The following is a 25,847-nucleotide window of genomic DNA, read 5'->3' as shown; positions in this document are numbered from 1 at the left end:
CATTATTTAATTTAATGTGTTTCAAATTCTTCACATAAAAGATAAAGTTCATATATCTGTTTTTTTTAAATGAATGTGATTCATATAAAGTAAAAATACTTACATGTACATGTAATCCCTAAAATGAATGAAATTGAACATTAAAATAACATTGAATTAATATCTGAAAGTATCATCTGAATTCAACAAAACCTTTATAAAAAAACATTATTTTGTTTTCAAGTACTGTAGAAAAGTCAGAAACCGGAATTCAATATGTAACAATGGATACTATTATTACATCACCTTATCAACGCACATGCAAAATGAAAGTCCAATTAACAAGGTTAGAGCAAGGTTAACAAATACATGCCTCAGCTCACTTTAATCATGGATCATCGTTCTCATTAGTTCTCGTAGTACAAATTCAGGGAAAGTAGGTTACTGAGTAAAAAACCACACAAGGTTCATCAAAAGTTCAACAAACTTTTTGTTCCATACAGGAGATTCTTATTTCAGTAAGGTCAACAAACTTTACCCCATCATGACCACTTCCTCCCCTCTAGATGAAAAGTACTACCACAAAGGATTTTATTTCATTGATAAGATAACAGTTGCTTCTTTTGTTCAATATGTTTCTATTTTTCAATCTTCTTTTATACCTATCTTTTCTAATTCATCTCTTTCTCCAATGGGCCCCAGATATTTTTGGGCCTTCAACACCCAACCATAAATAATATCCATTTAAAAAAATAAATAACTTCAGGTTACAAAAAGAATTTTAAAAATAAAGTTTGTTCTGATTGTAACTTACTGGTCTTTTGTTTGAGATTCAAGACTTCAAGTACACATGAGTGGATGAAATCTTACCTACAATCACTCTATTGTATCTTTAAATAGTGTATGTGCCCTTTCACATGGTTACAAAATTGTAAATTGAATGATGATTCCAGTGAAAAAAAGGCTAATAACAAATACTAAGCACATGACTTTGAAACCAAACTAAAACATGATTAGAATCATAAACGCTAATCACAGTCGCAAATTCAAATTCTACTCCGGAGGTGAATTCCATTCCATTAAAATCAAAGTTTTCGAGTGGGCATGTATAAAAAGTTCTGATGATTCTAAAGATGAATTGCAATCATCACTACAATGATGATTTAAGATTCATGTGTGAAAAGGCTAGTGCTAGAAAAGGCCCTTAATCTCCCATGTCATTCATCACCCTATTGTCCTCTTCTTTTTTTATTTTATTTGCACTTTTTCATGATCTAGGTCATTCTGGAGGCTAAAATCTAATTCATATTGATTCACCGTCATGATCTAGTTTCTGAACCTATGTATCATTTATATATGCAATGCAATTACCGGTATTGATGGATAATAAAGACAAAAAGTGGTCATCTATCTACCCATACATCTCAAATTCGGGTCAATCAAGGGGTTAGAAATCAACATTGAAATTACAAGAAAAATAAATAGATATACAATGGACCTACACACATTTTCAATAATTTGACAGGACTATAAATATTACTTAATTTTCTCAATCTGATAATCCCAGGAGAAACCAAATTAAACTTGAATATTTAATCATAAAATGCTGAAAGGGTATATCACACTCAAATGTAAATGTTCATGGTGGTGGACAAAATATAAAGTGACTAAAACCCTTACATTTTTAACCAAGATTTTGGCCGCTCTACATAACACCAAAAACAAACAACAACAACAACAACAAAAAACAGGGCAGTAATTCATTTTCACAATAAGTACATGTACATACTGATACAAATCTAACTTTGAGGTGAGGAGGAATTATTTAACATTTTTTTTTGGTGGGGGTAACATAAGGTCAAACTCTGTTCTGATCATTTACTTTAGGGCTAATCAACTCTCATTAAATTTATCATTTTTCAATGATTTAGTACCAGTAGTAATATATGCAGTACTAGCATTAAACAATCTCATTCATTTACCTACAAGGTAACATGACAATGTCAACATTTTTTTTTTATGTGTTTTATTGGTATTCAAAATCACATATAATCACAATATTTACAGGTAATTGGAATGATTTGAAACAGTTCAAAAGCAGTAAAATCACAAAAAAAGATGAAATAAAAAAATAAATGGAAAAAAAAAATAAAAAGGGTGACATAAATCAAAATAAAACATTGGACGATAAAACAATGTCAACATCATGTAGTCATTTCATGAAAAACTGGATCAATAAATAATATTATTATAATGATAGTTTTGATAAAAATAACGCAAGACATAAACCTCTCTCTCGTTCCAGTTCCTCCGCTGTTCGGAGTTCAGCAGAAAAAAAGTGTCAATATAATTGAAGAAATGTATTGCTGTCAAGGACATGATACACAAACAAGATTCATCAATTACAAAAACAGAAAAGAAAACATATTATACACAAAATAGTTGTAAACTCAACTAAATATAAAAATACTAGTATAATAAAGTAAATAAACTTCCTTTGTTGATTGAAATTTTAGAAAGGATTTGACTAGTAAGAATGTAGCATGGCTTTTCAAACAGTAAAAATAAATATCCATGTTCAAGTACAAAGCAAACGGTATTTCAATAATCTCCTCTCTTTCTCTTACTTATTCTACTCCAACTAGCTCATCCCTTTTCCCAAACTTTTCTCCTTAAAGGACAAGTCCAGCCCCCCAAAAAGTTTATTTGAATAAAAAGAGAAAAATTCAACAAACATAACACTGAAAATTTCATCAAAATCGGAAGTAAAATAAGAAAGTTATGACATTTTAAAGTTTTGCTTAATTTCACAATAGTTATATATATATATGCACATCCTGGTCAGTATGCAAATGAGGAGACTGATGACATCATCCACTTACTATTTCTTTTGTATTTTATTATATGAAATATGAAATATTCTAATTTTCTCCTCATTGTCAAGTAAAAGTAACAACAATAATTCCTCCCTGAACATATGGAATTAGCATTGTTAAATACTGTATGATTCAGTCAAGTTGGTACATATTGTCAAATTTGTAAAAAATGAAATATTGTATAATTCAAACAATAAAAAACAAAAGAAATAGTGAGGGACATCATCGACCGTCTCATTTGCATGTCAGTCACTGATACCCTTTCATAAACCCAATTATGCGCATATTATCCACATAATTTGGTCGTAAAATCAGAGCAGGACCAGAGTTATCCGCATTATTTCGATGCTGCAATTATCCGCATAATAGCAGCATCGGGACCAGATTTTGACTTTATGAACGCATTTCCAAAGTAATGCGGATAATTGCCATGGTGCGGTCACAAGGTCACCCTTTTCCAACACAACCCCATCGGAGGGGGTGTGTGCAGTTGCCATGACAATTATCCGCCTTTTTCAGGTCGGGCGCTTGTAAAAAAAGTGTGGATTATTTTCGGAGTTTGTGAATGCAATTTTTATTGAATTATCCGCATTACTCTTTGGCGGATAATTGGAGGATGGGTTTATGAAAGGGGTATGAGTTGTGCATATCACTCTTTTTTGAAAAATAAGCGAAACTTTAAAATGTCATAACTTTCTTATTTTACATCTTTTGTTTTAATGAAATTTTCAGCATTATCATTATGCTAATTGCTAGTTTGATTTTTCTCTATTTAATTTATTCAAATCAACATTTTCCTGTGGTGAACTTGACCTTTAAGTAAAATTCTTCATCTACAGACCTCAGGCAACGAAAATTGTTTACCTAGCTGGCTTTGCTATTCAGCTTGTGCGATCGAGCGGGAAGTTCTGAGATAAAATACGCTGAAGTTCCGGGCGCGGGTGAGACTCGCGACTCCGCTCGATCAACATCATCACTCACACTACATAAGACAGTCACAACTCACGTCAGCACAGCACATCACAATAATATTCACAATAAACCTACGTAAGAGAAATATTCTGTACCATTTGAAATTGTTGGTCGACTTCTTTCTCCTGTTCCGTCCATCTGTGTATTAGGCTGTTCAATATATTACGACCAATAATAAGATGATGCAGAACTTAAATTTCCGCAGGTTGCGATAGTTTGTCCTCGCTCGAAGAATGAATGAAATGATATGATGCGCCTACAATTTCGGAGTAAAGTTTGTTGACCTTTTCTGCCATGCCACGATCGATGACGTAGTTACTTCGCTTGCAACACGCTTATTTATAAAAATTTGAAGTAGACTAGTTAATCCAGGAGTTTTAGAAAAATACTGAGAAAAAATATTTACGAGAATGACCACGAAGCACCCAGTCTGCAGGTGCAGACCCTTATTGAAACTTTGATCAACAAGTGTGTCTCCACGCAAAAACTAGCACATACAAAACTTGCTGTTTCAAGGGCCTTTACACAAGACATGAGTAAGCTGCAATTAAGACCCTTTACTCGAGTGAACTTATGAACTAACTAGAAGCACCATGCGGAAGCTCCACGGTAGTTATAATGGCTCGGTGTAAAAATGGCAGAGGTAAAAATGGCAAAGGTAAAAATGGCAGAGGTAAAAATGGCTAAGGTAAAAATGGCAGAGGTTAAAATGACAGAGGTAAAAATGGCAAAGGTAAAAATGGCAGAGGTAAAAATGGCAGAGGTAAAAATGGCAAAGGTAAAAATGGCAGAGGTATAAATGACCAGTGTTAAACCCCCGTGCAAAAAAATTCCAAAAGCCTCTCCATGTACAGTATATATAATAAGAAATATTTTTTAGAAGAAAATTAGAATGCTAACGTTAAACTAATGGAAAGGGTAACATTTTAAAATCATACTGTAGATCTTCTGCACCAAATCGAGTTGAGTTGAGTTAGTATTTGTTTCCTCGACTTTCATGCACGGCCTTCACGTCAAATCGCTCCTCGGATATTCAAATTTGAAGCACATTTTGGATCTTCTCCTTCAAAACAGGTCGATAGAAAGTGATTTTAACCTCTGCCATTATTTCCTGTATACCTCTGCCATTTTTACCTCTGTCATTATTACCTCTGCTATTTTTACCTCTGCCATTTTTACCTCTGCCATTATTACCTCTGCCATTTTTACCTCTGCCATTTTTACCTCTGCCATTTTTACCTCTGCCATTATTACCTCTGCCATTTTTACCTGGCACCGTGATGGCAGGTATGGCCTATATATCAGCATCGCAATTTTAAAATTTGTGTTTTGATTGTTGTTTAATTATTTTTAATGTGGCATCACAAATGGGCTGCCCATGCATAATTATTGTTTAGCTGAAATATATACTTAATGTGTCAAAACGGTCTTTATTTTACATCAAAACGAGAATAGGGGCCTATACAGATGAAGAAACCCTCGAGATTGAAATGAAAAATAGGCATTTACTCACTGGAAGCATGGACGGCGGAGCACTAACATGAATATCCTTTGTTCATGGGGTGGGGCATTTTATTCTGCTAGCTACCCCCACCCCCTCCCCCACACACAAAACACTCCTCTGCTCTGCTGCCCATGACCCCTCCTATGACTGGAAGTGATGAGGCAGAATGGGTTGTGATCGGTTATGAGATTGACTTATCACAGATCGTAATATAAACTTAAAGGCAAAGTCCACCCCAACAAAAAATTGATGAAATTTTCAGTGTTATGCTTGTTGAATTTTTCTCTTTTTATTCAAATCAAGTTTTTGTTGGGGTTGATTGTCCTTTAATAAACCCTTTCTTGGTATTTTGTTCACTTTGTCCCTTAAAAAAAAAAAATTTTCTTCCCTTTTCCCTGCTTGCTGTTCACTGCTGAAGATTACATAAGGGAGGGGATGGGGAGTCACTTTAATGACGTCACCCATCTATTTCCGGTTTATTGTATAACTGAAATATATTTAAATTTTCAAAATAATTAAAATATTTTCAGTTTTCTGAACGCGTATATTGCAATCTCAAAAGTGCGGATCTCGAGATGTTTCAAAAAACCAAAAACGCATGTGTGACATCATTAATGCCCATAACGCATTATGATAATTGTTTTGTTTCGTTAATTGATTTTATTTTGGAATAGATTCGATGAGATTGTTACCACGATTATGATAACTCTTGTTAACTGCAAAAAAAGGGGTGAACGCTGCATTTTTTAGTACAAATGTCCCACTTGGCACAAATGTTCCTTGAGTCAAAAGAAAAAGATTCATCCAAAGAGACACGCTGTATCTATGCAAATAAGCAAGTAATTTGCATAAATTTGCATATTATGTCGATATGTAAAAACAAGTAATTCAGACTATATATTTCACCAGAACTGCCCTAAAATTGGAAATAAAGACTTAGGGTAAGACAGGGAAGAAAATTGTCATAAAATAATTGGGATATCCTTGTTTATTATTACCTAATTTACATAAATTATGTAAATTATAATTTTTAAACAGAGTATTTTTTCAAGAATCCTGAACTGTTTTATAAATAACAGCAATTAATACAAAATGTCAACATTCTACATGAAAGAGAATATATTAGCGAAAACATCGATATGCTTCATGACAGTATTAGTGTCTTAATTTGCTTAGAAAGAGGGCAAATATGTCAAAATGTATGACGTGATATTGCGCTAAAACGAGACCAAAACAACCTCTATGTCACAGTCACACTCACGAATCGGACAATAAAGCGATCAATGGTATGTCATTCGAGATAACACAATCTCAACACAATAGCTTCCATCGGCTTCTCGTATCGCTTTTGTTGGTGTGTCTGCTACACCGTAATCTATGATACATACGGGCAAAATGCATTTCGGTATCGGTAAAACACTATTAATATTGCTTTGCAGGTTACTGCTTAAATGAAGCTCTGGCACATGAATCATGACGAATGTACCCCACCTCAATCTATATTTTAACTTTGTTAAAATATATGTCTTTTGGAGACCCCGAAGTGGCAAAACTGCATTCCCCCGCGGCATTCCCGCTACTTTACAAAACCAGTTTGACTTGTATTATCGACTTGGAAAAGACAGATGTATGAGACATCAGTTAACATGTTTCCTGAAGATAGTTTTTTTGTTTATTTAAGCCTACGTCCACGGGAGCCCTCCGAATTTACTCCATCCCCTCTCTGTATTTCGACACTAAATAAAAACAATATCGTGTTTAAAAGCCACCGGCAAGGCAAATTGCGTTTTTGGTATAATAAAGCAACTTTTATATCTATATTTCATATTTATCTATATCAATATTATCATTAATGTTATTATTATTATTATTGTTCTGCAGTTTGTAATAATGCTCTAGCACAGTAAAGGCTATAACCCAACAGGAGCATGCCTAGGATACCCTTTTCCCTTTTGGTTTTATGTATTCAAAAATAGTTTATTGTCTTTAGAACTCTTAAAAGATTACTTTTGTTTGTATTGATATCTTGGAATAGATTGAGGAGAAAATACTCTACAATTGACATGTAGAAGAGCTGTAGTACATTGAAAAAAGAAGCCACACGTAAGCTCTATAATACTCAAACCCCGTTATTGCTTCCACTCTATGTTAAATTTAAATATTTTCAGAGCCCATTCGGAAGAAAGATACATTTCTACTACACACAGTAAAGCCTCTTTACTTTCTCCTCTTGAAAAAAAAACATAGAAGGCATTGTTTTATATCGCATAAAATAAGTTCGTGTACATGACGGTGGCCTGTCGAAGTTGCCCAACCCTTTATTTTGTTTTGACAATATGTATTTACAATATCGTCTAATTGAAGCCCTCATCTGGAAAAGGGCACTTATTAAAGGCAGCATCTACATTATATAGAGGAGGCCCTGGTACTTGAAAGCGGGGGCTGAAGCACCCGCAAGATTTTCCGGAAAGGGGGGGGGGGTGCTGCGTGTATTATTCTCGATAGATAGCACCCCCTGGAATTCCGGCAGATGTGACAAAAAAAGAAACGTTACCCCAAAAACTTTATTTTGTAGTGCAATCCTTTTTGTTTATTTGCCTGTAAAATTTATTGATGTAAATTTGAAAATAAAAAAAGGTTCAATGTAAAATTTTGGTCCCAAGAAATTAAACAAGCTTCAGCCCCCTCTTCCCAGTGCCAAGGCCTCCTCTATATAATGTAGATGCTGCCTTTAATAAGTGCCCTTTTCCAGATGAGGGCTTCATTTAGACGATATTCTAAATATATATTGTCAAAACAAAATAAACGGTTTTGGCAACTTCGACAGGCCACCGTCACGTACACGAACTTATTTTATGAGATATAAAACAATGCCTTCTATGTTTTTTTTTTCAAGAGGAGAACGCAAAGAGGCTTTACTGTGTGTAGTAGAAATGTATCTTTCTTCCGATTGGGATCTCAAAATATTTAAATTCAACAGAGTGGAATCAATAAAGGGCCGTGTGGCTGTTCTTCAATTTACCACAGCTCCTCTACATGTCAGTTGAAGAGTATTTTCTCCTCAATCTATTCCAAGGTATCAATACAAACAAAAGTAATCTTTTAAGAGTTCTAAAGACAATACACTAGTTTTTAATACATAAAACCAAAAAGGGAAAGGGTATCCTAGGCATGCTCCTGTTGGGTTATAGGCTTTACTGTGCTAGAGCACTATTACAAACGGCAGAACAATAATAATAGTAATAATGATAATATTAATTATAATTATAATAATATCAATAATGATGAATGTAAATACAAAAATATGGATATAAAATTTGCTTTATTATACCAAAAAACACAATTTGCCTTGCCGATGGCTTTAAAACATATTTTTTTATTTAAAGTCGAAATACGGAGAGGGGATGGGATAAATTCGGAGGGCTCCCGTGGGCATAAATAAACAAAAATGAAAAACTTTTTTTTCAGGAATCAAGTTGTCTGATGTCCCATACATCTGTGTTTTCCAAGTTAATAATACAAGTCAAACTGGTTTTGAAAGGTAGCGGGAATGCCGGGGAGATGCAGCTTTGCCACTTTGGGGTCTCCAAAAGATATATGTTTTAACAAAGTTAATATATGGATTGAGGTGGGGTACATTCGTCATGATTCATGTGCCAGAGCTTCATTAAAGCAGTAACCTGCAAAGCAATGTCTCCTGTAAATTTTCCAAGAAAAACAAATTAGAAACAAATAAAACAAAATTAATAGTGTTTTACCGATACCGAAATGCATTTTGCCCGTATGTATCATAGATTACGGTGTGGCAGACACACCAACAAAAGCGATACGAGAAGCCGATGGAAGCTATTGTGTTGAGATTGTGTTATCTCGAATGACATACCATTGATCGCTTTATTGTCCGATTCGTGAGTGTGACTGTGACATAGAGGTTGTTTGGTCTCGTTTTTGCGCAATATCACGTCATATATTTTGACATATTTGCCCTCTTTCTAAGAAAATTAAGACACTAATACTGTCATGAATCATATCGATGTTTTCGTAATATATTCTCTTTCATGTAGAATGTTGACATTTTGTATTAATTGCTGTTATTTATAAAACAGTTCAGGATTCTTGAAAAAATACTCTTTTTAAATCATAATTTGCATAATTTATGTAAATTAGGTAATAATAAACAAGGATATCCCAATTATTTTATGACAATTTTCTTCCCTGTCTTACCCTAAGTCTTTATTTCCAATTTTAGGGCAGTTCTGGTGAAATATATATTCTGAATTACCTGTTTATACTATATCGACATAATATGCAGATTTATGCAAATTACTTGCTTATTTGCATAGATACAGCGTGTCTCTTTGGATGAATCTTTTTCTTTTGACTCAAGGAACATTTGTGCCAAGTGGGACATTTGTACTAAAAAATGCAGCGTTCAACCTCTTAACAAGTCTACTATATGAAGGTTTTAATTTGTCATTCAATTAACTTGTTATGATGAGCCAAGCCTTTAGATATACATAGCCCTTTATCTAAAATGTTTTTATTCAAGATCACTATAGGGTGAACTTATGTTGTCTTTCTTTGCATGGATGTTATAAGCCTCATCCGAAAACAAGGCAGAAATAAATTGTTAATTCCGATCTTATTGGTCCTCTGCACGGAAATCTTTAGTAAAAGGCGAAAGATTTGTGCGTGATGCAGTGAACCCACGGATACCAAAACAGGTTGACGAATGAAATATCTATATACAAAACGAGTACTTAGTTGATGGTTGGTAAATCTACCAGTTCAATATAGTCCAGGATATTCTACAAGGAGATCAAAATTACCGTATGAAGCAATAATGAAACAAATGTAATTTCTCTATTCCTTACGATAAAAAATATTTTTAGAGTGAATAAACTACAATCATTTATCCGTATAATATCTGAATTGTTCTTACGTTTTACTGACCCAAACGCCGGTTTGCTATTCATTCACAAAAAAAAGATGAAGCAGCGCATCCCTTGACGCATGTATCTTTCTTATTTAAATTTGAAGAACATTGTTGCGTCTAGGTTAAGTTTGAACACTAACCATTTACACAATGATCTTTATTATCTACAATTTGATTTCATGATGTTCATTTGGTATCCGTGGGGTCACTGCACCACGTACAAATCTTTCGCCTTTTACTAAAGATTTCCGTGCAGAGGACCAATCTTTTTTGTAGTCAACTTTTTCATGATGATCCATTAATGACGTCACCCATATTTCAGGTTTATTGTATAACTTAAATATTTCAAAATAATTAAAATATTTTCAGTTTTCTGAACGCGTTTAAGTGCAAATTATTGTCTGTTTTAGTTGTAAGAGGATGAAGGACTCTTATCATATTTTTAAGGGGCTTAGATGGGCTAAAGGCGACGTTATTTTTTCTCATAATTTTAGGGGTTTCAGAGAGATGTACGCGGTACTATCCTCTTTATAACCCTTTCTTGGTATTCTTTACAATTTGTCCCTTGAAAAAATATTTTCTATATCGCGTGTGTGATATCATTAACGACCATATGTATTATAATAATTGTTTTGTTTCGTTAATTTCTTTTATTTCAAAATAGATCTTGATGAAATTTTTATCATTATGCCTTGTTTTAATTTTGAATCTTTTTTGTAGTCAACTTTTTCATGATGATCCATTAATGACGTCACCCATCTATTTCAGGTTTATTGTATAACTTAAATATTTCAAAATAATTAAAATATTTTCAGTTTTCTGAACGCGTTTAATTGCAATCTCAAACGTGCGGATCTCGAGATGTTTCAAAAAACCAAAAACGCATGTGTGACATCATTAAAGGACAAGTCCACCCCAACAAAAAATTGATTTGAATAAAAAGAGAAAAATTCAACAAGCATAACACAGAAAATTTCATCAAAATCGGATGTAAAATAAGAAAGTTATAGCATTTTAAGGTTTTGCTTATTTTCAGCAAAACAGTTATATGAACGAGCCAGTTACATCCAAATGAGAGAGTTGATGACATCACTCACTATTTCTTTTGTATTTTATTATATGAAAAATGAAATATTTTGATTTTCTCGCCATTGTCATGTGAAATGAAGTTTCATTCCTCCCTGAACACGTGGAATTCCATTATTTTATTCGTGTTTCAGGCAAGCAGGTCCTAATCGTCAAATTCATAAAAATAGAAATATTGTATAATTCACACAATGAAAAACAAAAGAAATAGTGAGTGAATGACATCATCGACTCTCTCATTTGGATGTAACTGGCTCGTTCGTATAACTTTTTGTTGAAAATAAGCGAAACTCTGAAATGTCATAACTTTCTTATTTTACATCCGATTTTGATGAAATTTTCAGCATTGTGCTTGTCTGATTTTTCTCTGTTGATTCAAATCAACATTGTAAATTGTAAAAATATAAATTATTGTCTGTTTTAGTTGTAAGAGGATGAAGGACTCTATCATCATATAATCTTTGAAGGGGTCTATATGGATGGGCGATCAACCAACCAACCATTATTTTGGATAAATAAGTAAATCAACAAATATAGGCCTATTTAAATCAAGAGAATTACTCTCGAAAAAAAAAGAACACGAAGGAAATAGTGACTAAAAAGAAATGGGAGGAGAGGAGGAGGAGGAGACGAAGATGAAGGAGGAGGAGGGGGAGGAAGAGAAGAAAGAGAGGAAGGAGAAGAATAATTGTAAAAGGAGAAAAATTTGCTTGGCCAACATTGGTCAATCAATCAGTGGTAAAGCTTTAGAGCTACAGCGCCATCTGCTGGTCTACAATCGCTTAATTTCAAGCTTTCTGCAATGGCGTCCGTCAGGCGCTGATTTTTCGCATCAGAATCCTAATCTTATCGGAGAGAAAGTTGAAGGCTTTGAAGTATCATCATATTTTGACAGTAGGATTCCTATCGTGCCTGGAATCTACCCTGCCCGACATGGTGCTTCAGCAGTTAGATCATGAGGTAAAAATGTTTGTTGCAGTGAGTTTTATCCAGTCCAGTCTGTGTTGTCGAATTGAAGTTGTAAATTGCACTGAGCACTGAGCCTGTTCTGTTGAGACTGAGCTGAGCGCTCTCGGGGTAATCTGTGACTGTTAGTGTGTATTCGAACGCGGCTGGCGCTGGCCCACTCAGGCACAGCGTCACGAAATGCTGTAATTTGTTGATGATACATGTTGCATTTATAATGTCTTAGACTTTGAGGATCGATAGGCTACAAATTAATGGGCCAAATCGTGGTTTTGGGAACCACTCGTAGTCGTAGATTTGTGTACGTGCACTTGTGTACAAAGTGAATGGAGGTGGAAATAGGGTCCTTAGGGAACTGTGCGTGTACGTGTGACTGAATAAACGCTGCTGTATGAAGTGAACGGTGGTTCCCAATATCACGATAATGCCTTAACGTATGTTGATTTGAGAAAGAGATGGGGGGATGGGTATGATGGGTACCTCACATTCACAAGACACAAATGTTTGTGCAGGCTCCAAACAGTCTAAGTCTAACCCAAGGAGCTCCTGCCCGCAAAGCGGGCTGGAGCCCAGGAGCTTACCGTGTATTTGGCCATAGACACGGGACTAGCCTGGAGGCGTCTGGGGAGTAAAATCATCTATTATACATAGGCTTACTCGCTACTGACGCATGGCGCGGCAAGCCATAGGCCCACACGAAGGAGAGTGTTTGGAGAAATACTTGATCTGTTTATCTAGATAGCGTCATAATTATGTAAATGGATAATAACACTTAATCCTCCCATTACGTATATTCAATTTTTTTTAACACTAGAATTAATCCCTATATTGAGAAAAATAATGTAAGAAGATGAGCAGATACTCACTGATGATCTTGTTGCCATTTTCCTTCTTTGTTCGTAGCCTAGTTACAAGATGCGTATATGAGAGGGCGACGATATCATGAGCAGTGCCAATTTAAAAAAAATAAAAAAAATGAATCGGCTAATGAATAACGTTAATTGTAAAATACTTGCATTAGCCAATAAATATTTATGAGCTAATGCAAGTATTTTACAATTCACAATATTCATTTGTCGATTGATTTTTTTTTCTTAACATAACAAAATGGCCAATCGAGACTGGGGTAGGAGAGAACTTTTCGTTTTTTTGAGGTTCCAGTCTGAATAACATTTTGATTCAATGGATCAGTTCAAGTATGAATTGATGCGCGATGCTTTTGGCAACGGATGGAGGGAAAATGAGCAATGTATATTTTTACAATTGGAAGGCATACAGGAATAGTATAACCTCGTTCATAGGATGAATGGATTGGTCTAAAACTTGGTAATGTAGAGCCAACATGGAGTTCCTCACACGTATTAATAATTTGCTGCTAATTTCAAAACATCGCATGCGCGAGGGTCTGAAATTAGGGTGTAAATTAAGAAATTAAGCTTTCATTCTTTTTTTATGCTGTTTCGACATATTTTCTACAATAAATATGCATTTTTCCTACCTTTGCCACTCAGAGTATCCGAGCGAGTTTTGTACTTTGAGGTTCGGGTTCATGTAGGTGGAGCGTAGTGTAGCATTAACATCAATTGAGGTAGGGGGATGGGAAGACTGAGTGAACGTTGTGTTAACTTCATGTGAGAATCTCTTGCCTAATTTAGTAAATTCCTGTGAACTTGGTATAAAGTTGGATATGTCTGTGAGATCTGAGTGAGACGAGACTCTTCAGAGTCCTGTCCCGAGAGTGAGGCTGCACTGATCATGCTGATAGTGATAGTGATACTGGCATCGTTGTGAAATCGGGGACCGGTTCCCTTTTCCCACCGGATACTTTTTCATGACGAGTCAACGCATGCCTTGCCTCGTCCTTTCATTGGCGTGGCTTTTTTTAAAAACACTTCAATTCATCATCCCAGCTGGCGCTGCTTCTACTGGGGCCTATATCTCCTTCAAAGGTGCTTTAGCTAATAGATCAGAGAGATTTCTTTCTTCTTTAAATGGGAACCAGAGTGGAAAATTCTTCATAGCATTGTGCACGGTAGTACACATTTTGAAGAGAAAATAAAGACAGTTACAGTTTACTTGTGATATTTATTTCGTCAGTGATTATTCTGACAAAATAAATAATAAATCGTCTCATTAAAGTGGGAATCACCATGTACAAATCTATAGAGAATTTTCCATTGAGATGTACACGCTGGTTTCCATTTTGAAGAGTAGATAAAGACAGTCTATCGTTCAGATTTATTTCGTCAGTGATGATTCTGATGAAAATCTCACCTACATGTATAAACTGTCTTTATTTACTAGTGGAAGTGGGAACCAGTATATGCATACTCTGTGTAGATGCTGGTTCCTATTTTGAAGAGTAAATAGTGACAGTTTACAAGCTAGTGAGACTTATTTCCTCATTAATGATTTTGACAAGAATCTCACTAGTTTTACACTGTCTTTATTTACCTTAATACCTGCAATATTTTTTTGTCACTTAATACTCTCCTGTCTCTTAATAATATTTCTGCCAATGTTTGTTCAGATCCTGACAAATGTTCATGTATATGTCTTTTATTTGTAAGTTACATGTTTGATTTCCACTTCAGGTTCTTTCTTTTAACACAAACAGATAAAAATATATAAACTTGCTTTTAAAAGGACAAGTCCACCTCAACAAAAAAATGACTTGTATAAAAAAGGAAAATCTAACAAGCATAACATTGAAAATTGGATAAAACTTGAATGAAAAATAAGAAAGTTATGACATTTTAGAATTTTGTTTAATTTCAAAGAACAGTTTTATGCACATCCTTGTCAGTATGCAAATGAGGGGACTCATGACCTCACCCACACACTATTCCTTTTGTATTTTATCATGTGAAATATGCAATATTCTAGTTTTCTCATTGTCCTGTGAAACAAAGATTTACATGTATTCCTCTCTGAACATTAATACCATGATTTCTTTTAACATTTTGTGGTTCAGTGAAGTTGGTTATTTATTATTGTCAAATGTGTAAGAATTGAAATATTGTTTAATCTAAACAATAACAAGCAAAAGAAATTCATGTAGTGAGAGACATCATCTCTCACTGGGATGTCACTGAGTTTATAACCGTTACATGTATGTGAAAAATAAGCGAAATTTCAAAATGCCATTTAAATTTCTTATTTTTCATCTGATTTTGATTTGATTTATTTATTTCATTTCCAGGCAAAAGACAAGAATATGTACAACAAGAAGAAATTATCACCGACTAGTGCCTGAGGATGACTAAAAGAAAAACTAGTTTCTGTTATGAAGCTCTCCTAACTAGTCGGGGTTTACAAATGTACAAAAATAAAATTGCTATAAAATGACAATACATGTACATAACATGTAGATGCATTGCTTATTAAAACAAAAAACCTAATAATAAAGAGTCTTTGCTTCCATGTGTACATGTAGTTATAATATCCAGTCAATATGAAATGTTCATGTATTCAAATAAACGTTATTCAAATAAAATAAGTCCCACCACGGTCTAGCGTCCTTTGGCAAGGCGTTAATCCACACTTTGCCACTCTCGACCCAGGTGCTAAATGGGTACCCGGTAGGATGCGAAAGATATTGTATGTTTGATTTTGCCAGTGCCATAATGAGGCTGCGATGAATGCAAGGAATGCTCCCCAGGGAGTGGAAATTGTGCACTTTTCGTGCGGGATCGAAATGAGTCCAATGACCGGGGTAATAATATGCTGTAACGCGCTTTGGGCCATTCTGGGAAATGCGCTTTATAAAAATTGGCTATTATTGGATTTTTCTCTATTGATTCAAATCAACATATTTCTTGAGTGGACTTGACCTTTAAAAATTTCCTAGTCTTAGTGGTCATTTTCCACTTCCGGAATAGGTTCCCCAGTTCTGGATGAGCTCATTTTTAGCAAATGATGGGCATGCATTCTGTTGTGGCCCTGTAATAATAGCTAATGCACATAAAATGCATATTGTGATATTTTGAAATTATTAGTAAATTTGAGAAATAAGGAATGTTAGGGGTATCTGTTGAATTACCATCATAACTTTGAATGTTTATGGACCTCATTCATGAAACTTGGACATAATAGTAATCAAGTATCACTGAATATCCTGTGTGCATTTCTGGTCACATGACCAAGGTCAAATGTCAATGAACTTTGGCCATAATGAGGGTATTTGTGGAATTACCATCATAACTTTGAAAGTTTATGGATCTGACTCATGAAACTTAGACATACATGTAAGAGTACCTGTAATCAAGTATCACTGAACATCCTGTGCAAGTTTCAGGTCACATGATCAAGGTCAAAGGTCATGTAAGGTCAATGAACTTTGGCCATGCTGGGGGTACATGTATTTGTTGAATTACAGGTACCATCATATTTCTGTAAGTGTAGTGGTCTAGTTCATAACAGGTGGACATAAGAGTAACCAAGTATCACTGAACATCTTGTGCAAGTTGTAGTAGTTGTCAAAGTCAGCACTGCTGCTATATTGAATCGCATGATGCAGGTGAGACTGCCAGAGGCATTCCACTTGCATTACTTGTAGGTTTAACTCAGTTCTGTCTTCTTTGAGTAAATGCTACCTGTGGAAAGGGAAAGTATTGTTTCCTATCACTAATACTCAAACTTCTGCTGTGGTCCCCAAACAATTAAGTGCTTGATTGTATAAAGGCCACTGCACACCTTACAACTGTTCGCGATCCGATTTTTGGAACGAATCGCATTTTGCTCATTTTATGAAAATGTGAATGGAACTTGGAACATATCATTTTATTTGAGGTTAAAATTAATTGAGAGAATACTAATATAACCATTTTGAAATATTGCAAGCTTTTATTTTGGAGTAAAGGTAAAATTAGTTTCAAATCGTAGCCAATCGTATGACTGCTATGACATCATTACGACTAGATATTAAATTTGCTTTTATTCTAAGGATGATAGCATAGTCACAGATTTGAACAAAGGTATCCGTACGATGATTTCGAACATTACACAGTAAGATATTTCATGTCTCAATATTAGCATTAATTCTACTAGGTGTGCCGTCGCCTTAATACAGTTTATCAGGGTGCTACATAACTTTTTAGAAGCACTTGCACAGTCAGGCAAGAAAACTTTTAAAGAGTTGGAATATACTTGCCCATACCCAAAAATCTATTTCACTTGCCCGAAAAAAATCATTGAAATTTACCTCTCCAAAAGAGAGTTTTGCGGTTTTATAAATCATTGACCTTTTTCTCTCTTTTGACATTCATCTACTGTGTTATTGCATTCCTTTTACCATAGTAGTTTATCTTGCCTGCCATTACCAAAATTAGGATCAATTTATCATATCAACCCTAATTTTGGTCATTCTACTTTGGGAATTTTGCTTGCCAAATTCGGGCAAGTAGTTTTGATCTTTACTTCAAAACACTTGCCCGACTCTAACTTTTACTTGCCCCTGGCAATCGGGCAAGTGCTTATGTAGCACCCTGAGTTTATGTAAACTGCACTATTTCATCATTACTACATGTACCTGTACATGTACAGTATTCAGTTTACTGTATTCCTAGATATTCAGTTGAATAGTCCTGTGCCTCATGAAAATGGACCAAAATTGAATTGTATAATCTGCCTCGGACTGCTTGATACATGCATGCCCAGATCACTATTAAATTTATGACAGGTGGCTTTTAACTATGCAGACTAATCATGATATGATTGGGATTGCTATGGGAGGGGACTGGGGAGGTGGGGGGGGGGGAGGTTTAGAGAGAAAAGTGGTGGAAAGACAAAGATGGAGGGAGGGAGAGAGAGAGATAGGGAGGGACAGAGAGTGATACATAGAGAAAGATAGAGTTAGAGGGAGGGAGTGAGAGAGAGGGGGAGAGATGGACAGAGACAGTGAAAAAGAGAGAAAGAGGGGGAAATACCCTGGCTGTCTTGCCTGATAGGCACCAACCAGGCGTTTCCACAGGAAACAGTAATTTAGCATATCCTGCCGCCCTGAAGTATGACACATACCCTGCGATTCCCCCCTTCCCCCATCAGGTTGTCTCCTACATTGTAATCCTGCGGAAACCTTCACCACATATGTCACCAGTTGTGTGTTTCATACATGAAGTCCTGCTGTCTCTGAGCTATATTCGGAAACTACATTACAGAGTCCTGTACATACTGTGTCCTGCATATTGCATTTCTGTACCAAACTTTGTGCTGAGCGATTGCAGATTGGTTCAACTTTAGAGTCTAATCCAGTGAGAATGGAAGGCTTGGACCTGTTCTGGCAGCAGAGGGAAGATCCTATCTCGGTTGTAGATCCTTCTGCGGTCTTTGGAGAGCTCTTGTTCAATGCGGACATCGCAAGGAACCGCTGCGTAAGTGACTCTTCTGTAGTTTATACTACCCTTGTGGCCAATGCAGTTATCGCAGGTCACATTGACCACTATTCCTTGGCACAGTTTCAAGAATTTGCTGCCCAATCAATGCTATAGTGTACAGTGTTTTTGCTTCATAACTTGCTCAGAGACAAATGGATACATGCACGTCTGGATACATGTGTTTCAATGATTTATATTTTTATTTTATGAGGACATTGCAGTGATAACAATAGGTCAATTATAGTTGTCTTTTTTTCTTTGCGCGTTTTTAATAAACAAGAAGATTGGTGTACAGTGTATTTGCATTTTTTCATTTTTTGTATTAAAGTGATTGTAATGCTGTTTGCTGAATGTATTTTTTATAAGTTTAAACTTAAACTGTAGATAAATTTTAGTTTTTAGTTAGAAATGGAAATATTCTTACATGTCCTTGAAGTTGTAGACCTGTAGGGTATTTAAGTATATTTTGTGGTTAAAGATTATAACAAGCATCTAAAAGGGAATTTTTTTGTTGAATTTTCAGTTCTACTGTAGGCCTATTTCTGTACTTTCTAATGCTGCGCCAATATCTCAAACTGGCCTAGATGTATATTTCATCCGTTTGTTTGTTTCAACCAAAGAGTATAAATAGCAAGTTGGAGCGCTCTTCATGAGATCAAAAGTACAGTACTCACTGTATTGATGTGATAGTGTGGTTCAAAACCCATGAAATTTCCAAATAGCAATGTGTTCTTCTGGATGAAGCTACTTGTAGATCTCTTCATGGAGCTCGGGAACATCCTCAATTCTATTCTATGCTCCTAGCTCATGGTTAGAAAGAAATAAAGTGGACAAAGTTTGATGATCAGTCTTGATCACAAGACCATTTTTCTAGATCAGCATCAGAAATCTCAATGTTGTTCTTGGTCTTGGATGTATATGAACTTGATGAACTGTCTGGTCCTATCATTCATAACATTTTTTTGTTCAGAGTTTGACAATGATAATGACAATTTGTCATTATTAAAAGTTGCCTTAGTATCTATCACCTCTGTTTCTCAGCCAGAAGTAACAACCTGTCATACAATAAATGTCAGTAAAACGCCTCTCAGACATGTACATGTTCTAAGACAAATCATATTACTTGTGCTGTAAAATGCTTCAAATCTAAAAAAAAAATGGTTAGAAGTCATCAGCATACATACACCAACTTTTATGATGTCAAAATAAATTTCTCCTGTATCATCTCATATGAAGACATAATCATTGATTATTATGGAATCAGTCATAGTGAATGATTTCATAAATTTGTGCAACTTTGGATGTACAAATTGACCTGTTTGCAGTTTTTTGTCACCTTGAAACAGAAAAAAGTTTTATTTTCAATGATTTCCCATGTCGGGTGAGGGATGATCTAAAATAGCATTGCAACTTTTATTTAATCAAAGTTGTTTACTTCTCTCTTGCAAAGAGATTGTAAACCAGTAGGAAACCAGCAACTTCCTTCCTTCAAAACAGGTTGAGAAAAATACACTTGTGTGTGCACTTGTAACAGCTCCCCATGCTGCCGTGTCATGTGTCCCCACATATGCAATTTAGTGTGAGTAAAGTGTGCATAGATTCCAGGCACTTGTATGATTTACTGTGCCGTAGGCGTGTCTAGTTTTACTTTTTGATGACCTCAAAGTGTGTTCATCATTCCTGGTCTTTGGTCTTTATTTTTCATCATTAAGTGGAGTAACCAAGAAGATCGCATTGATTTATCGGCTTTTTGTTTCTGTTTCCAGTGGGAAATTGTGTAAAGAAATCTGGTGAAATGACATCTCAGGAAGTTATTTCTCAAGATCTACAGTGTAACTGCACACTTCTCGAGTGCTTGTGATATTCTAAAATTAGTTCCTGGTTTGTTTTCAGTGTTAATGATTGCCGTTGTCCAATTCGAGCTTCATTTGTATTTCATTTGTGTGCATTTAAAGCCATTGCTATGGACGGATTCACCGGGATGGAGGTATGTTTCTTCATTGTTTTCAGATTTGCGCAGTTTCAGTTTTGTATCTATCAATATATTGTGTGATTTTATGAGTAAACTGTATGGTTGATTTAATTTCAAAAGTTCATACTGAATTCATGCTTCCTGCTTGCCAGAAAAATGCTGCTAATAAACTGGTTTTAAAACCTTACTAGAACAGTCGTATTGAGCAGTGCTATTCTTAAAGAGAAAGTAATAACCTGACCGACTACACTTTTCAAACAAAACCATACAGTTATTCATTTGTACATGTGTGAAGAACTATATGGAAATTGTGAAAATAATGTACATCTGAAGTTCTGAACACAGAAATACCGGTATATGAAATTATGTACCGGATAAGCTTGAACTAGGAAACAATAGCTAGCTGATTTGCCTCAGAGTTACGTGACTTTGTCATAGTGGAATCGTTGTTTACACTTTGAACCAATTCACCCTTTTCTTTTTTCTTTCACTAGGAAGTATGCTCTAATTTTTTTTTAACTGTATGCAATATACTTGTATTTCAGATTGTATGAAGGGAAGTTCCCCCTAAATCATATATTTTTGACAAGGTTATGAGCATAACTTATCGGTAGAAGGGTTTAATTCCAATTCGTCTAATGCCAATTCGTCCAATCGCCAACTCATCAACTATCATTTGGTCTACCATCAGTTTGTCCACTCACCACATGGTCTACATGTACTTTCATGTTGTCTAATGCCATTCCGTCTAATGACCAGTTGGTCTAATAGCCATTTAGTCCATTTACCATTTGGTCTAATTGGACTGAAATGGATATTAGACCAACTGGATATGAGACGAAATGGTTATAAATGAAATGGTGATTAGATGAAGTGATGATTGGACCAAATGGTTAATGGCCCAAATGGTTGTAAGACGAAATGTTAATGGACGGAATGGCATTAGACTACATGAAAATAGACCATGTGGTGAGTGGACGAGCTGGCAGTAGATGAATTGGCAATTTACCGGCAGAAGTGCTCATCATATCTACATGTACACGTGTGTAGTTCCTATCTTCTGTTTAAAAATGAAACTTTGACAAGATGTAAAATTGCCTTTTACATGTACATGTACATGTGCTGGCTCATAGTCATACATTCATGACTTGATAGATGCATTGTATTTTTAAACAGAAGTTGTTTATAAAGTTTAGGCATAATATTTTGCCAAACTCCTTTTCATTACAAGTATATTTTCATTTTATTTGTTGGGGAACTATCTTGGTGTGCATGTGTTGAGTATGTGTACCAGTTGTGTACTAGTGAATGTAATTATTTCCGAAAATAAAAATGTAAGAATGCTGAAAGGATTGTAAAAATGATGAAATGATTACATTTGAGGATGAGTGAGTACATTTACTTGTAGAAGATCTTATTGTATCCAGGAATGTTCATTTGCTATTGGGTGGGAGTTACATGTATGCCACATATCTTAGAATGTGAAAACAACATCAATTTTACATGTAAGTCTATGTATGCTATATGTACATGTGTGTTCATGTTTGTGATCTGCTCATAACAGTGCAAATGTGTGGAAATTTGTAGATTAAATCAGAGAATCTGAGAGTCAATCAATAAAACAATTTTGGCCGGCCAGCCGAGGGGCCTTCCTATACATGTAAGTATGAATTATACATGATGACGGGGAAAGTGGTTATTACATGTGTGTGTGCGTGAGAGTACCCTGTTCACTTGTAACTCTTTTTTAATCTTGATAGCTCAGTGGTCGGGTGCCCGCCTCATGAACAGGGAGGTCATGGGTTCAATCCCTGGCTGTGTTATACCAAAGCTTTATAACCATGAGTCCTAGTTTTTTAGGCCTTTATCTTTGAGATTGGAGAAGAATACTAATAAATATTCTGTAGAGTCCACTCGTGGAGCAGTTTTACAATTCTGAAGTGAATGATAGTTCTATAATGCGAATTCTTGTAAATGTTTTTCAACGTTTCTTGTTGTTTACAGCCACCGTTGGTGCAAGCCGTCTTCTACGGAGATGCTGATGAAGTCAGGGCCTTGCTCTACAAGAAAGAAGATGTCAACAGCACAGTAAGTCTCACTGATAGGATGTTAAATCACTTGGTGAAATGACACCAATTCTCTAAACATACATGTACCATATTTATCATATGATTTATTCCATCAAAGAGGCCATCATGTAGGCCTAGGCTACATGTACATGTATATTTTCTGTAGCAGTGAGTTTGAGGCCTATAGGGGTAATGTTATGTGAGCTTTACAAGATTTGAGTCAGCCATACTGATATGTAATTTAAGTCCACCCAACAAGAACTTGATTTGAAAGAAAGGAGAAAAATCCAACAAGCAAAACACTGAAAATTTCATCAAAATCCTATGTAAAATAAGAAAGTTCTGACATTGTAAAGTTTCGCTTAATTTCACAAAACAGTTATATACACATCCTGGTCGGTATGCAAATTGGCAGACTGATGACGTCACCCACTCACTATTTCTTTTGTGTTTTATTATATGAAATATGAAATATTCTAATTTTCTCCTCCTTGTCTAGTGAAACAAAGTTTTATTTCTCCCTGAACATATGTAATTACCATTATTTTAACAGTTTATGGTTAAGTTAAGTTGGTCCTTATTGTCAAATTTGTAAAAATTGAAATATTGTTTTATTCCAACAATAAAAAACAAAAGAAATAGTGAGTGATGGACATCATCGACTCTCTCATTTGCATATCACTGAGTTGTGCATTTAACTGTTTTGTGAAAAATAAGTGAAACTTAAAAATTTCATAACTTATTTAATATCCAATTTCGATAAAATTTGCAGCACTTTGTTTGATTTTCTGGGGTGGACTTGACCTTTGGCTGGAATACAGCATACATCAGCATACATGTACATTTAGGCCTTCTTGTCAGCTTTCATGACCCTGTCCTTTTTATGGGGTGGTGTGTAAAAATGTTAAGCTCGGGGGGGGGGGGGAGAGGGGGGCAGTCAAATGTATTGCTGTACACATGCGTGGCCAAATTATTTCCAAACACCCCCTTAACAAGTTTTTCTCTGTGTACATAATAACCCCGTAAACAAGTTTTTTGCAGACTTTATTTACACATTTTGGCCCTAAACAAGTTGTCGCCAGAATATGACCACGGGGAAAAGGTTGGGGGAAAAAAACAAACCCTTGACAGGTTTGGCAAGTCTTGGAAAAAAAAAAAGCTTTTGAAAAAAAAATGCTTTAAATACGTTTCACCCCGCAATTGACCATTGACCAGTCTTCCAAAACTACCCCCTTTTTAAAAAAATCTGTGTTTTTGATACTCTTAACGAGTGCATGCGCGGCCTGCGTCCAAAACTGAAAAACACCCCTTTAAACATGTTTTTTTTTGGTCACGCGTGTGTACAGTAATATATTTGACTGCCCCCCCCCCCTGGGTTAGGCTGTCCTTCATTAACCTGTAATAGCCCTCTCTTTAATGTATTACGGTATGTATTTGCCATGCTACTTTATTAGACTGTCCCTAGTTTTTTTTTAATTCACTCCATTCAACTGCAGAGTGCAGGGAATCGTTTTGTAGGCCGACATTGAAAGTATACTATCTCTGTTATTCAAACTTGTTACCTGTCAAAAAAATATCCCAGATAAGTTTGAAATCGTCTCATGAAATTTGGTTGCCTTGATTTATGAAAACAACGAGGGGCCTACAGTTCATGTCCATGTACCTGGGGATGTTCACATGAAAATTCCTCTGATATGCTTTCCCTTCCATTCTGACAAATTATGGCTAATTGGCAACCACTCACTGTAACTAATGAGATCTCGTACATAAACATACTCTACATGTATTGGAATGTAGGCATAATATATTCCCCAATCCCTTTCCTCTCTGTGCATTCACCTAGTTGATTGGACTGACTGATAAATGAGCGGGTTCAAAACCAGTGCGGAGTGCAATATTGATAACTGAAATATGGATGCAATTTATAATGCATTGTACTTGTTTACAGCTGGGGTTGACTTGATTTATTGAGAAAGCGGCGTTCATCTCTCACTCCATTTATTACAAATGCAATTCAATATCTAGCTTCACCTAGTTTATATGCTTTCAGACCCCACAGTGTAGGCTTCGTTCAACAGCCATTTATGTGAGTAGTACAGTGCACACTCGAATGACATGTGCCTTTAATATTCGATCACCTGGCTGAATGTTATATTTGATTTTGCATTGAAAGTGAAATGAATTGTACTGTCTACTCTAGAAAAGTATTGAAAAGGTATCTGGAGTGAGTTTTATGAAGCTGATCGTAATATATTAAAGGGGGTATTTTGGGCAGAAAATAGTATATTAATGAATAGCAAAAAATTGACAGCAGAATTCACAGCAAAACCCTGAAAAAATAACCACAAAGATATTGAATTCTGAAGTTTAGCAATATTTTGTGATCGGTATGAAGAAGGGGGATAATTTGAAAAGTCAGTCAATAAAGATAGGCCTACAGTTCTTATTCTCACTCATCTCTAAAGACAATCTGTTTGTCCATTCCTGACAATCCATTGAGAGAAAAGAAGGAATTTGAACCCTTAGAGACTTGACCTTGTTCACGGCATGCCCCAAGAAATGCTGACTCTATTCTCAGTTGAACTACTTGAAGTTGATTGCATATTGACAAGTGTAGATCTTCTTCTGAAACTACAATGTCCAGTATACCTCTTATATTACCACTGTGCACAGTGCATTTTAGGTGATTAAAGTGAAGGGAAAGTTCACCCCGCAAAGAGTTTATTGTAAAAATAGTGGAAAAAATAATGCAAAATATTGGTTTTAGTTAAATTCATCAAGATTAGAAAAGTCATTAGAATTTTATTTTTTGGATTTGGGATTTTACATGCAAGCATGGTATCTTGAATTAAATTATTTCATACCCACTCATGAAAGAAGATTTTTTGTTAGTCTTAATGAACCATTAAAATATTGGAAGTAATGCATTTTATATTACATAGTATATCATATTAAAAATTTGAAATTCTAATAAATTTCTCAACCTAATACCTTTCATAGAATTCCCTCTGACCTTCACCAGTATTTATTATTTTTTTCTGCTATTTTTACAAGTAAACTTTTTGTCAGGGTGAACTTCCCCTTTAAAATCAGCCAAGTACATACATGTACAT

General features: G+C 35.3%; 2 protein-coding genes and 2 non-coding genes across 9 annotated transcripts in view; 2 read left to right on the top strand and 2 right to left on the bottom strand.

Moving 5' to 3' along the window:
* Window positions 1–4,096, bottom strand: part of LOC121425934 (sterol O-acyltransferase 1-like) — a 29,797-nt gene extending 25,701 nt beyond the window's left edge. Inside the window, exon 1 of one of the 2 annotated variants that reach the window (XM_041622045.1) lies at window positions 3,903–4,096. Coding sequence is in view for 1 of the 2 variants with exons in the window: in XM_041622044.1 (XP_041477978.1) it covers window positions 3,923–3,965 (43 nt within the window). In the remaining variant the exon portion in view is untranslated. The remainder of the gene's footprint in view (window positions 1–3,902) is intronic. The other variant, XM_041622044.1, reaches the window with a different exon arrangement.
* A 5,833-nt stretch (window positions 4,097–9,929) lies between these two features.
* LOC121426983 lies at window positions 9,930–10,046 on the bottom strand. Its single transcript, XR_005971665.1, has one exon. It is a non-coding gene; the product is annotated as a U5 spliceosomal RNA (small nuclear RNA).
* A 415-nt stretch (window positions 10,047–10,461) lies between these two features.
* On the top strand, window positions 10,462–10,577 carry LOC121426992. Its single transcript, XR_005971674.1, has one exon. It is a non-coding gene; the product is annotated as a U5 spliceosomal RNA (small nuclear RNA).
* A 1,555-nt stretch (window positions 10,578–12,132) lies between these two features.
* LOC121425903 (serine/threonine-protein phosphatase 6 regulatory ankyrin repeat subunit A-like) overlaps window positions 12,133–25,847 on the top strand; it is a 51,077-nt gene continuing 37,362 nt past the window's right edge. For 2 of the 5 annotated variants that reach the window (XM_041622005.1, XM_041622004.1), the window contains exons 1-2: window positions 18,387–18,690; window positions 22,670–22,753. In XM_041622005.1, coding sequence (XP_041477939.1) covers window positions 18,577–18,690; window positions 22,670–22,753 — 198 coding nt within the window. In that variant the 5' untranslated portion in view covers window positions 18,387–18,576. Of the gene's footprint in view, window positions 12,314–18,386; window positions 18,691–20,356; window positions 20,681–22,669; window positions 22,754–25,847 lie in introns of those variants that run through there. The other 3 variants (XM_041622007.1, XM_041622006.1, XM_041622008.1) reach the window with 3 other exon arrangements.

Source organism: Lytechinus variegatus, chromosome 13 (genome assembly GCF_018143015.1).
Source record: "Lytechinus variegatus isolate NC3 chromosome 13, Lvar_3.0, whole genome shotgun sequence".
Lineage (NCBI taxonomy): Eukaryota > Metazoa > Echinodermata > Echinoidea > Temnopleuroida > Toxopneustidae > Lytechinus > Lytechinus variegatus.
The sequence above is the reverse complement of the archived record's forward strand: the minus strand, read 5'-3'. Positions and strand labels throughout refer to the sequence as shown.